We start from the raw sequence: 12,845 nt of genomic DNA on the forward strand, positions 1-12,845 counted from the left end.
TTCACATATATCAGATATTTCTTTCTATTGGTAATTCATGTATGCCTGTAGTGTTACCCAAGCTAGATACAAGATGATCACTCAAAAACTGTATGCATATACTGCAACATAGTTTCATCATTATTTTGAAATATTTGAAATGAAACATTTTATTGATTTCTAAATCAATTTGTTTATCCTAAGAAATTTTGACATTGTATTTGTCATGAGAAAAAGAACAATTAAATTTTAAATATCAACTCTTGCAATTTTGAATGGTTACCAAAAAATAGTCTAAAAATTTTTTTAACTCTTATTAGGTGATACGGGTTCTTACCAACAGAGACTATTCAAGAATTTTAAGAGATCATCATTAAAAAGTCTTGATTAGTAACTGCATACAGACATTTCAACCATAAAACTTGAAATTAAAAAGTTACCTATATCCAAAAAGGAAATTAAGAAAATTATTCCATTTACAAAGATATTTGCTGCAAAAAAAGTTAGAGAAGACATACATACATGGAAAGACATACCATGTTTATGAACTGGAAGACAATATTGTTAAGATGATAACACCACCCAAAACAATCTACAGATTTAATATAATCTCCACCAAAATCTCAATAACATTATTTTTTCAGAAATGGAAAAACTCATCGTAAAACTCATTTGGAATTTCAAGGAACCCCATATAGCCAAAACCATCTTGAAAGGACTCACATATCCTGATTTCAAAACTTACTACAAAACTATAGTAATCAAAATACTATGGCATAAAAAACAGACCTACAGACCACTGGAATAGAATCCAAAAGTAAACCCCTTCATACATGGTCAAATGATTTTCAACAAGGTTTCTAAGACCATTCAATGAGGAAAGGACACTATTTTTCAACAAACAGTGCTATAAAAACTTAATATCCACATGCAAAAGAATGAAGTTGGACCCTTACCTTATACCATACACAACAATGAACTCAAAATGAATAAAAGACCTAAACATTAAAATTATAAAATACTTACAAAAAAACATAAGATGAATCTTCATGACCCTGTTACCTGCCAATGGATTCTTAGATATAACACCAAAGCATGAGCAACAAAAGAAAAAATAAATTGATTTTATGAAAATTTTAAAATTTTGTTCATCAAAGACCTCTATTAAGAAAGTGAAAAGACAACCTACAGAATATGAGAAAAATTTGCAAATTATATATCTGATAAACAAGAAAAAGACAATCCAAATTTTTTAAATGGGCTAAGGTCCTGAATAGACATTTCTCCAAAAAAGATAGTCAACAAATCCAAGAAAAAATGCTCAACATCATGTGCAATAAGAGAAATGAAAATCAAAACCAAAACGAGATATCACTTCACGCCTACTACATTGGCTACAATCTTTTTTTACAATTTTTTTTTTAAAGGAAAATAAGTATTGGTGAGGATGTGGAGAAACTGGAACCCTTGTACACTGCTGGTGGGAATGTGAGGTAGTGTAGCTGCTGTGGAACACAGAATGGCATTCCTCAAAAAACTAAATATATAATTACCATGTGACTCAGCAATTCCAGTTCTGAGTATTTGCCCAAAAGAATGAAAGCAGAGACTCAAACAAAATTTTATGCATCCATGTTCATAGCAGTGTTATTCATAACAGCCAAAAGGTAGAAACAACTCAAACATCCGTTGACATATGAAAGGATAAACAAGATATAGTACATGCATACATGGAATATTATTCAGCCTTAAAAGGAATGTAATTCTGATTCGTGCAACAACATGGATGATCCTCGAAAATTTTATGCTAAATAAAATAAGCCAGACACAAAAAGACAAATATTATAGGATTCCACTTATATGAGGTACCATGGAATAGTCAAACAACCTATAAAGACAGCAAGAAGAATAATGGTAACCAGAAGCCTGGGTGGAGTAATGGGAAGTTATTGTCTAATGAATACAGAGGGGCACCTTGGTGGCTCAGTGGGGCTAGTGTCTGACTCTTGATTTCGGCTCAGGTCATGATCTCAGGGTTGTGAGACTGAGCCCTGCATCATGGAGCCTGCTTGAAATTATTCTCTCTCCTTCTCTTCTGCCTTACCCCACCACCACACCCCTGTGTGTGCACGTGCACGCACTCTCTCTCCCTCTCTAAAAAAAAAAAGACACTGAGAGAGAGAGAAAGGGAGAAATGTTTAGGGTTGATGTATCTTATGGATGCCTGCAACCTATCTTGGAACATATTTTAAAAGTGGATTGATGGATAGATGGCATGGTGGACAAGATAGAAACACATAAAAACAAATGCAGCATAATGTTAATAATTGTGAAATCTTGGCAGTGGGTATATAGGTGTTCACTATACAATTCTTTCCACTTTCTTGTATGTTTAAATTTCTTGGGATCCCTGGGTGGCGCAGTGGGGGATCCCTGGGTGGCGCAGTGGGGGATCCCTGGGTGGCGCAGTGGGGGATCCCTGGGTGGCGCAGTGGTTTGGCGCCTGCCTTTGGCCCAGGGCGCGATCCTGGAGACCTGGGATCGAATCCCACATCGGGCTCCCGGTGCATGGAGCCTGCTTCTCCCTCTGCCTGTGTCTCTGCCTCTCTCTCTCTCTCTGTAACTATCATAAATAAATAAAAAAATTTAAAAAAAAATAAATAAATAAATTTCTTCGTCATATAATGGAGGGTAGATTTATGTACAAGAAAACACTATCCAAGTCTTATGGACAGCCTTCTTAGTCTCCTGTGTACTAAGTGACAGAACCCAAATCACTATTATCACCTCTAGAATAAGCCTCTGGACAGCTAATCATCTTCTGACCACTACCTTGGGATCTCATCCACTAAGCACCTCTGTTTCACCCTCCTGGGTCATAATATGCCAAAATTCATCTTCCCTTCCCCTCCTTAACCACACAACATTATGAATCAGTCTTTCTAACCACATCTCAATTAATACAAAGAGATCCGCCTGTCCCCCAATCCTTTCTATCACAAAAAGAGTTTATGATGAATGTAATTTGGCTACTGCCCAGCTGTCCAGCCCCAACTCAGCAATTTTTTTACAGTTCTGCACCTTTGCACATGCTAGTCACTCTACCTAGAAAGATTTTTTTCTTGCCTTATTCTCCTATCCTTTTTCTTCCCCCCAAAGTCTAGAGTAGTAGTCATCTCTGTTCCCCCATCACAATCTTTAACACTCTATACTGAAACTATCTGTTTACACATCTCAAGCACTGGATTGTGAACTTCTAGAAGAAAAAGACTTTTTTACTCACTTTTTAAATTTCCAATGCAGGGAATTCCTGGGTGGCACAACGGTTTAGCACCTGCCTTCGGCCCAGGGCATGATCCTGGAGGCCAGAGATCAAGTCCTGCATCGGGTTCCCTGCATGGAGCCTGTTTTTCCCTCTGCCTGTGTCTCTGCCTCTCTCTCTCTCTCTCTCTCTCTGTGTGTGTGTGTGTGTGTGTGTGTGTATCTTTCATGAATAAATAAATACAATCTTTAAAACAAATAAAAATAAAAAAGAAATTCCCAATGCATTTAGGGACACCTAAATGGTGGGTGGCTCAGCTGCTTGAGCAGCTCACTCCTTTTTTTTTTTTTTTTTTTTTTTTTGAGCAGCTGACTCTTAATTTTGGTTATGGTCTTGAGGTTCTAGGATCGAGCCCCTGATCCTAGGATTGAGCCTCACATTGGGCTCCATGCTCAACAAGGAGTCTTCTTGAGATTCTCTCTCACTCTGCCCCTCTCTCTGCTCGCTGTCTCAAAATAAATAAATAAATCTATCTTTTAGATAATAAATAATTACAACATTTTTGTTGAATGAATGCTTGTATGATTACACCAAGGACATGAAAGCTGAAAAGACTGACAACCTAATAATGACTCTAATAAAACAATATTAATAAAATAAAAAATACTGCTAAAAGACGAAAAAGGTCAGAATAGGAGAACACAAGAGGAAACAAAGTGGCTTGTTGAAAGTGTGCCTTGATTACATCAAAAGATTTGGGGAATTTTAAGAGCTCATAGTGAATAGTGGTTCACAAAATTGTACTGTATTAATGAACATCATCTATGAACGAGGGAGACAGGAAGGGTCGTTCATGCAATGAAGACCAGAAGTATAGACTCTTTTCATTCCCAAGAGTTATCATCACAAATTACAATCAGCACCTATTCAGCAATACTCTTCTATTTGATTACTAGTCTCACTCCTTCTACTAGAAGAAATTCTCAAAGACCTGGGGAAGGTTAAGAAAACTCTCAATTCCCTTTCACTCAATTTTATCTCTAATCATACCTACTTGGCTTTAGTCAGTTCATTCGGCCAAATACCCTAAGGTTTTCTCCCTGAACAAAGGTCTTTACAACCTGATATTCTAATTTAAAAGAAAGAGTGTATCTCACACTCTTTACCACCTATTCTTCCATCTTATACCCTGCACACAGGTAAACAGCTTCCCTAAATCCTAATGCACTTTTGATTCAAATCTCAAAATCCACACTTTTTTTTTTAAGATTTTATTTATTTATTCATAAGGGACACAGAGAGAGAGAGAGGCAGAGACACAGGCAGAGGGAGAAGCAGGCTCGACGCAGGGAGCCCGACGTGGGACTCGATCCCGGGTGTCCAGGATCAGGCCCTGGGCTGAAGGTGGTGCTAAACCACTGAGCCACCAGGGCTGCCCTAAAATCCACACTTTAAATATAAACTGCATATCCTCTTCTTGTTTCACATGAAAGGTCATCTCTCCAATCAGAAACTATACCACTTTGACGAACAGTGACCAACAATGTGTGTCCCCAATAGTGCCTGATAAAGCGATACATGCAAGTAGTTGTTTAACAATATAGTTGTTTACTAACTTATTGATGGAACTTCTAATGCTGTTTCTGCAGTTCCAGAAAGCATCTGGGAATTTGATTCCAACCGGAGAAATGGACTCCACAGAGATGGAACCACCTAACACTTTCCAAAAGACCTCTAGGACTTGGGATCCCTGGGTGGCGCAGCGGTTTGGCGCCTGCCTTTGGCCCGGGGCGCGATCCTGGAGACCCAGGATCAAATCCCACGTCAGGCTCCCAGTGCATGGAGCCTGCTTCTCCCTCTGCCTATGTCTCTGCCTCTCTCTCTCTCTCTATCATAAATAAATAAAAATTTAAAAAAAAAAAGAACTTGAAAAACCGTAACTGATTATCAGACAATATCCTTTAAAAAAAAAAGACCTCTAGGACCTGTCGCAGTTTCCAAATGACTTGCTGGAAACACTTCTGGCACACCTTCCCAAGAAAGGGAATTGGGGGAAAAGAAGGAATGGTGCCTACTACAGGCTCCTGCCCGCCACCATTTCCATATAATGCTACCTCTGTGTTTATTATACTTCCATTCAGAGTATGAATTGGAACAAGCTAAGGATTAGCTAAAAATGAGTATCATTTTTAACAAGTAAAATACAGTAAATATGGCATGAAGCTACAGTCTCTGTTTTAATGGTAAAAATAAAGGGATCTGGGTTTTTTGGTTGTTTTTTGTTTTTTGTTTTTTTACTTTTTTCTTTTTTAGATGGCATCTACTTTTAAAGTTAATAAACCCAAGGTCTTCATATATCAGACAATCTTCCAAAAAAGAAATAATTGTACTACTAAATTTTTATTCTACAAAGATTATTTCTGAGGCTTGACACACCTTTCTGCATAGTTTCAAACATTTTTTAGGGGCACCTGGGTGACTCAGTTGGTTAAATGTTGACTCTTGGTTTTGGCTCAGGTCATGATCTTATGGCTTGTGGTACTGAGTCTCACACTGGGCTCCTTGATCAGTGGGCAGTCTGCTTGAAAGATTCTCTTCCTCTCCCTCTCCCCCCCAAAAGTAAATAAATAAATAAATCTTTTAAAAAACATTTTAGGGCAGCCCAGGTGGCTCAGTGGTTTAGCACCACCTTCAGCCCAGGGCCTGATCCTGGACACCCGGGTTCGAGTCCCACGTCGGGCTCCCTGCATGGAGCCTGCTTCTCCCTCTGCCTGTGTTGTGTCTCTGCCTCTCTCTCTCTCTGTGTGTGTGTGTGTGTGTGTGTGTGTCTCTTATGAATAAATAAGTAAAATCTTAGAAAAAAATTTTAAGGCACACAAAAAAATATGATTTAGATTTAAAAGTCAAGTAATTAAATCTTCATTATGATTTTCCATTTTAAAGTTAAAAATAATTCAACAATCACTCTCACTGTAAACTTTTCTCAGTGTGTACCTAATATATAATCAAATCCCAACGTAACATAAAGCAGTCTAAACTCTACTTTTCTTGCTGTGACAGATTTGTATTTTGGTTTTTATGGAATACAAAAATGAAAGGGGCTTCGATAGAAAGAAGTGATGAAAAGAAGCATTCACTTTATTACTTATATTATTTGAATTATTTATAAGAATACTCATACATGGCTTTTATAATTAAAAATATACCCCCAGAGGAACTAATGAGAAAATTGAATGCATACACATTTTTGTGTACATTTTCCCTCAGAGAGAATTATCAAAAACCAGTCAAATACAAAGTTAATGAAGACACTAAAGAAGAATGCCAGGAGAGAGGTGCTTAAGAAACAAAGAATATGTATCAAATGAAACTTTGCAAAAAAAGATAAGTGAAACAGCATAACATATAGAGAAGTTGATTCACTATGTTGTATACCTGAAATTAATGTAACATTGTGTGTCAATTCTAAATTTGTTAAAAATAAAACAAAAGACAAATGAAGCAAATCACACTAATTATTATATATGACAATATCCATCAGCCAAAATTTATTAATCATCTAATAGCACATTCTGGATGTTGTGCTACACACGACAGCAAATATTAAGATGTATTGAGACACAGTATCCCTATAGGGGATCCACAGTAATCCCTATAGGAATTCACAATTTTGTAAAGAAATTGCAAATTTTACACATAAAAAGTTAAAATATATACAAGGCCATGTGTCCCTGAAAACAAATGATTTATTCTAAAAGACTTATTCTCCCCTTTGAAGAAGATGATCTCACGTAAAAGTTAAAATATTTTACGGATATCCACAACCGCAATGTATTATTTATTTATTTCTTTTTATTTATTTATTTATTTATTTATTTATTTATTTATTTATTTATTTATTTATTTTTAGCACTGTACTTTTTAGATCACTGATAGAGAAAATACAATCTTAAAAAATTCCTGTGAATATAGGAGCACTTTATAGCAGTATATGACTCTGCTAGGAATAATGGGAAACCAAAATAGCACTATTTATAAGAGAAGTTTATTTCCCTTATATAATCAAAAGCAGTTCAGGACTAGCCTTGTGGCTTCCCAAACATCAGGAGCTCAGGCCCCTTTGACCCTGTGAGTCTGCCATCCTCCAGATGCCACTTCTACCTCACGATCCCATTGACTGCTTCAGCTCCAGCATCACATCCTCATTCCAGCCAGCAGGAAGGAGAAAACGGCATTTTCTCTCCCTTTGTGTGTTAGTCAGTTAGACCCAGGTTCTTATTGTGGCTGGACCACGTACTGGCTGTGTACATAGGAGTGGGTCGGTTATTTAATCTCTGTAGGGATGTCTGGGTGGCTCAGTGGTTGAGCCTCTGTCTTCAGCTCAGGGCATGATCCCCGAGTCCTGGGATCGAGTCCCACATCGGGCTCCCTGCATGGAGCCTGCTTCTCCCTCTGCCGATGTCTCTGCCTCTGTGTGTCTCTCATGAATAAATAAAATAAAATCTTTTTTTTTTTTTAATAATCTCTGTAAACATCAGCTTTCCAGAAGACAAGACACTTCTGCTTATATCCCATTGACCACAATTTGGTTACATGACCACATCTAGCTGCAAGGAAGGCTAGAAAATGTAGTATCCTCTGCAAAGCAATGTGTCTAGCACTTATTACAGAAAACGGGAGAATTGATCTGAGGGAACCAGAGAGCTCTGCCACATTGTTTTTCTGGGAATCTTAATGAGAAAAAGAGTAATTTTCATACTTTTGACAAACAGAGGTAAATATATGTGTGAGGCATGAATTATTTCATCTACTGATAATCAATCCATGGTGAGCACAGGAATTTGAGGAGCTGGTCACAAGCTGGTCTCTACTGCAAGCTGCACAGAGTCCAGAGGCAGCCCAGATGACATGAGGTTGATCAGCTCTCATTGAGGAGGGGAGTTGGGCCTGGAAGGGTGTGCAAGACTTGGAAGAGACACAGCTGGGGGCCAGGGACGCAACTGAGACAAGACTCCAGAGCAAAGGCAAGAAGGCAAGAGGAGCAGTTTGGCTGGAGCAGAAGGCATGTGGAAGTACTCTATAATTCCAAAACAGTAGGAACATTGTCTATCACACGGAAAGTATTGGGAGGTAAGGTTAAAAAATGCTAAAAAAAAAAAAAAAAAAAAAAAGTTCTAGAAAGGATTTTGAATGCCGAAGGGAGGAGTCTGACATTCTGGCGCTGCCAGTTCTTCCATGTGTAGCCTCGGGCCAAGCTGGTTAACACTGTGGACTTCAACTTCCTCATCTGTGAACCATGGGTGATAATAACCACCTAATGGAGTTGTTTGGAGATTAAATACTAGCATGAAGTCAGCATTCAATAAGTAGCAGGATTGATTAGAAGAGTTGAGCAATCAAGTAATGTGGTAAGTTTTTTTTAAAGAGTCCATAGCGATCTGACAGCCCGGGTAGGAGTGACAGGAGGAGGAAAATCTAAAAGTAGAGCAAAGCAATATCACCCAGTGCAGTCAATGCACAGGAGTTTGCACTTGAAGCATTAAGCCAAGAAAAATTGGAGTTGACAGAGTTGTAATACTGGAGGCAGTAATATCGGTTAAGACTACCGCCAATGTCCAAGCCCAGGGATGAGGGCCTAAAATAAAACAATAGCTGTGAGGATGGAGAAAAAAACGACCCAGCTATGAAAGGAACTTGGTAAAGGATTGCAGACAGGAGTTAAAGAAAGGGGAAGGAACGTTCTGGCTTGCATACCTGAATAGCCAGTGGCACCATTCACCAAAGCAAGAAGAAGAGGTAGAAAAACAGCACAGGACTGAGGGGAGCAGAGAGATATGCTCACCTGATCACACTCTTGAAAAAAACAGAGGGTGGAATGTGATTGTGGAGGTGATGCAGGGGCATCCAGATGATGAAGGTGCCCGATAACCCAACGAATACAGAGTTCTGGACTGGAGACATACAGATATATCCGGAAGCCCTACAAAATAAGCATAGCTTAAACTGTGGAAGAATGAGCTCCCCCAGAGAGAGCCTGCGGATCAGAGTCCTGAAGAAGGTCAACACTATCCGAGGTAAAGAGAAGTTGGAACATGGGGACATAAACAGGAGAGATGGGAGAACCGGGAGATCCTGATACCGGAGGCACCAAGAGAAAGAGGAGTGGCTAACAGTCTTGGAGCTGTTACAGGTTCCCAGTCACAAAGACCTGAAGGGGTTAGCAGGCTACTCACAAGGCTAAGTGCAATGCTGCCAAGTGCTCCTCAGAGAGTTTATGCTGGAATTGTACAGGAAAGGTCGGCTCACCTGTACAATTCCAGCATAAACAGAAAGTACAGAAGTACAGAAAATGCTCACCTCCCTCGGGAATGAAGAACAGTTCCAGAAGCAATTTAAAGAAATCTGCCACTACCCGGGGTTACACCAAGGCAACAGGAAGATGGGTGGAGTTTCTGACAAGCTATTTATGCCTCTATCTTGATGTTTATCTGTCTGTCTCCTTCTCTCTCAGGAGTGGACCAAAGGTCTAAAAGGGTGAAAATGGAAGGTGCTTGCAGATGCAGCCTCTAGCCCTCTCCTATCACAGCCCCTCCCTGCTAGACTGTAAACTTTTTGAGTCTTATCTTCTACATCGCATCTCGTACTGCCTGTGGATAGAGAGGCACTCGTGTTTGTTGACTAAAAAAACCAAAAGCACATAGGATAATTGGCCAACAAGAGAAATAAGTGCTGGAAGACAGAGGCAAATAACATAAAGACATGGTAAAGGGAAGGTAAAACTCTTCTCTGGCCCCCAAGTCTTCCAGCTAGACTAAGAATTACATTGGCATGGGGCAGATTAACTGGAGATCAGATTTAATAGTGTACATATGGGGAATTCACAAGAACATGGAAATTCCATAAAAAGGCAAAATGAGGAATACATGTCATTCTGTACTGAGGAGAAGGAGTAGGGATCTAGGACTTCAAAGGGAAAGAGTGCAATTCACAAGAACATGAAAAAGAAAGAGTCAATGTTTGGTAAACTATTGGAAACAATGGGACATGGAGGATTGTGTTCAAACAGGTCTTGCCAGGTCCCTCCCCGTCTATCATACCTAGTTCATATGATGTAGTTCCCTGTGGTGACGGCTCTCTACCTGGAGCAGGGCCTCTCCCTAAATTCTTTTTAGGCAGTCATGGGAGAGGTGAAGAGCTGTTCCTGAATCTGCTGGGTTTCAACTGCTTTTTAACTCAAAATAATCTTTATGCCAAAGAGCCCATCATGGGGCAGCCTGCCCTTGGACCCTAGTATGGTTAGAGCTCTTTGAATCAAACTCCGACCTTAGTAGGAAATAGGCTCTGCTACCTCCTAACTGGCTGTTTAACTTTGAGCAAGTTCCTTAAATATACAACAGGAATCAAAATAGAATCCATCCTAAAGATAGCACTCACCTAAATGATGAAGTACATACTGTATTTGGCAAAGTACTTATTACTACTCAACCCACCAGATGTGTGACCTGAAAACATTTAAGACATTTTGAAAGTAATTATAACTATAAATTGACCACTGGTTACCAACCAACGCCATCAGTATATACACACCCCGGAACTGCACAGCCATATCACAGTAAAACCAGGGAGATAAAACCTACCTCTCACATGGAGTCATTAAAGAGTTTAGAGAAATTAAATGAGGACATTTATGTAAAAGAGCTTTCACAGTAAATAGCATCCACCATAAAAATCAATTGGCCTCTTCTTAAAACTGGACCTGTTAAAGATTGTAAAAATGCCTTGTACTCAACACCACTGTTACCAAGCCAAAGCTCCCATCGTATTCATTTGGCAAAAAGGAGAAAACAAGATAGATAGCTTTTTTCTACAATCTATGATTTTAAAAACCAGCCCTCTAAATTGTACTTACAAATCCTTCTTCTGTAATATCTGGTGGCTCTGAAACAAGATAAAATATGACATTATCTCACTCAAATCTGATTTCCTTTTAAAGTAAATGAAATAATTTGAGACAGCACCTAGCCCTGCTTTACACATGGGCAAGCTCGCTAAAATTTTGGCCCTCTGTTCATTCTCTGCACATGGATTGAATTTTAAGTTGGAATTCAAGGTGGAAGTGGGGAGGAAAGGCCTCTGGAATCCAGCTTGGTCACTAATTCACTGTGACCCTGGAGTTAACCTTGTAGGCTTCCATTATTCCAGCTGCAAAACGGAGAATTAAGCAAGACAAAGTAAGACGGTGCCAACGAGGCAATGCAAACGCGGGTCGGGGCCGGGGGCCGGGTCGGGGGCGGGGGCCGGGGCCGGGGCCGGGGACCGAGGCGGTGAAATTCGCAGCACAGAGCTGCGCAAGCGCAGGGGAGGCCGGTCGTGGAGGGCGGGGGCGGGGGCGGGGGGGAGGTCGGGTCCCGGGCGGCCTCGCGGGCCCCGCCGCCGCACCTACCCGCCGCCAGCAGCTTCCCGGCCATGCCGCCGCCGCCGCCGCCCTCGCCCTCGCCCGGGAGCCGGAGCCCGAGCGCTCGCAGCCCCGCGGCCCCCGCCGCCGCCGCCGCCGCGTTGCTATGGAGCCGAGACAATGCGGGCCCCGCGCGCGCCGGAGGCCCGGGGCTGCCGCGCGGGGGGCGGGGGCGGGGGCGGGGCGCGGGGCGCGGGCGCTGGGTCGCCGCCGCCGGTGCTCCTCCCTCCTGCCCGCCCGGCGCTGGGGCCGCTCCGGAGACAGGCCCCGCCTCGCCTCGAGGGGGCCTCGTGCCCGCGGCTGCCCGCGGCTCCGGGCCTGTTCCCGCCGCTCCAGACCCGGGCCGCACGGTCCAGGGCACCGGGAAAGCGCGGCCTGCGAGCGGGGGCGGGGAGTGGGCCCGACGGGCTGGCGGGCGGGGCGGGAGCACGGAATCCCCGGCCTCGCGAGTCTCCTCGGCCCTAGGAAATGCCCGCATCAAAACTTAAAACATTCGCGTGCCTTAGGAGCCAGACCTGCCCCCACGGTTTTGCTTCGGTCGGCTACGACCGCTGCGTTTTCAACATCCATCTAAGCCATAGAAATTACCCGAGGAGGAGGCTGTTGACGAAGAGAATGAATACATGGAGGATGGCCATAGGGTGTGTTCCAGGAAAAGTTAGGATTGAAGTAAAAAGTGAAATTCGAAAAAAAAAAAAAAAGAAAAATGGTACTTCCAATCAGGAGGGGGAAGGGATGGGGGAAGGTGATTTTTAGAAATGTCATAGTCACCCCAAATCTCCAGCCCAACCACATTTCCACCTCAGGCTCCCCCTGAGCCTAAGAACCCTAAATCCAATTGCTTGCTGTACCTACACTCTGGTGGCTCTTCCTTGGATGCTTCCAAATAAAAATATCCAAAAGGAAATCTACATTTTCCCCATTCCTTATCTTCAAATTTCATCTATCTACATAAATCCCATGTTAAGTGGTACCTTCATCTATTAGGTGACTCAAGCCAAAAAGGCTGTATTTAAACAAGCACTAGGTCTTGCCAATTCTACAGGAAGGTATTTCTGGAATCTGGAATCTTCTCCCCACTCCCATGAACTACCATACCATTGCCTTAGCACTGTCTCCCGTGTGGAATGTTGTAAAAGTTTCCTGATT

At 41.6% G+C, this 12,845-nt stretch overlaps 1 protein-coding gene across 17 annotated transcripts in view; it reads right to left on the minus strand.

Moving 5' to 3' along the window:
* Positions 1–11,842, minus strand: part of RGS22 (regulator of G protein signaling 22) — a 162,059-nt gene extending 150,217 nt beyond the window's left edge. For 16 of the 17 annotated variants that reach the window (XM_072774020.1, XM_072774012.1, XM_072774021.1 and 13 more), the window contains exons 1-3: positions 11,685–11,842; positions 11,151–11,179; positions 9,084–9,221 (exon numbers count right to left, since the gene is read on the minus strand). In XM_072774020.1, the coding sequence (XP_072630121.1) occupies positions 9,084–9,221; positions 11,151–11,179; positions 11,685–11,709 (192 nt within the window). In that variant the 5' untranslated portion in view covers positions 11,710–11,842. The remainder of the gene's footprint in view (positions 1–9,083; positions 9,222–11,150; positions 11,180–11,684) is intronic. The other variant, XM_072774009.1, reaches the window with a different exon arrangement.
* Positions 11,843–12,845: the final 1,003 nt, after the last annotated feature.

Source organism: Canis lupus, chromosome 14, assembly GCF_048164855.1.
Source record: "Canis lupus baileyi chromosome 14, mCanLup2.hap1, whole genome shotgun sequence".
Classification (NCBI taxonomy): domain Eukaryota; kingdom Metazoa; phylum Chordata; class Mammalia; order Carnivora; family Canidae; genus Canis; species Canis lupus.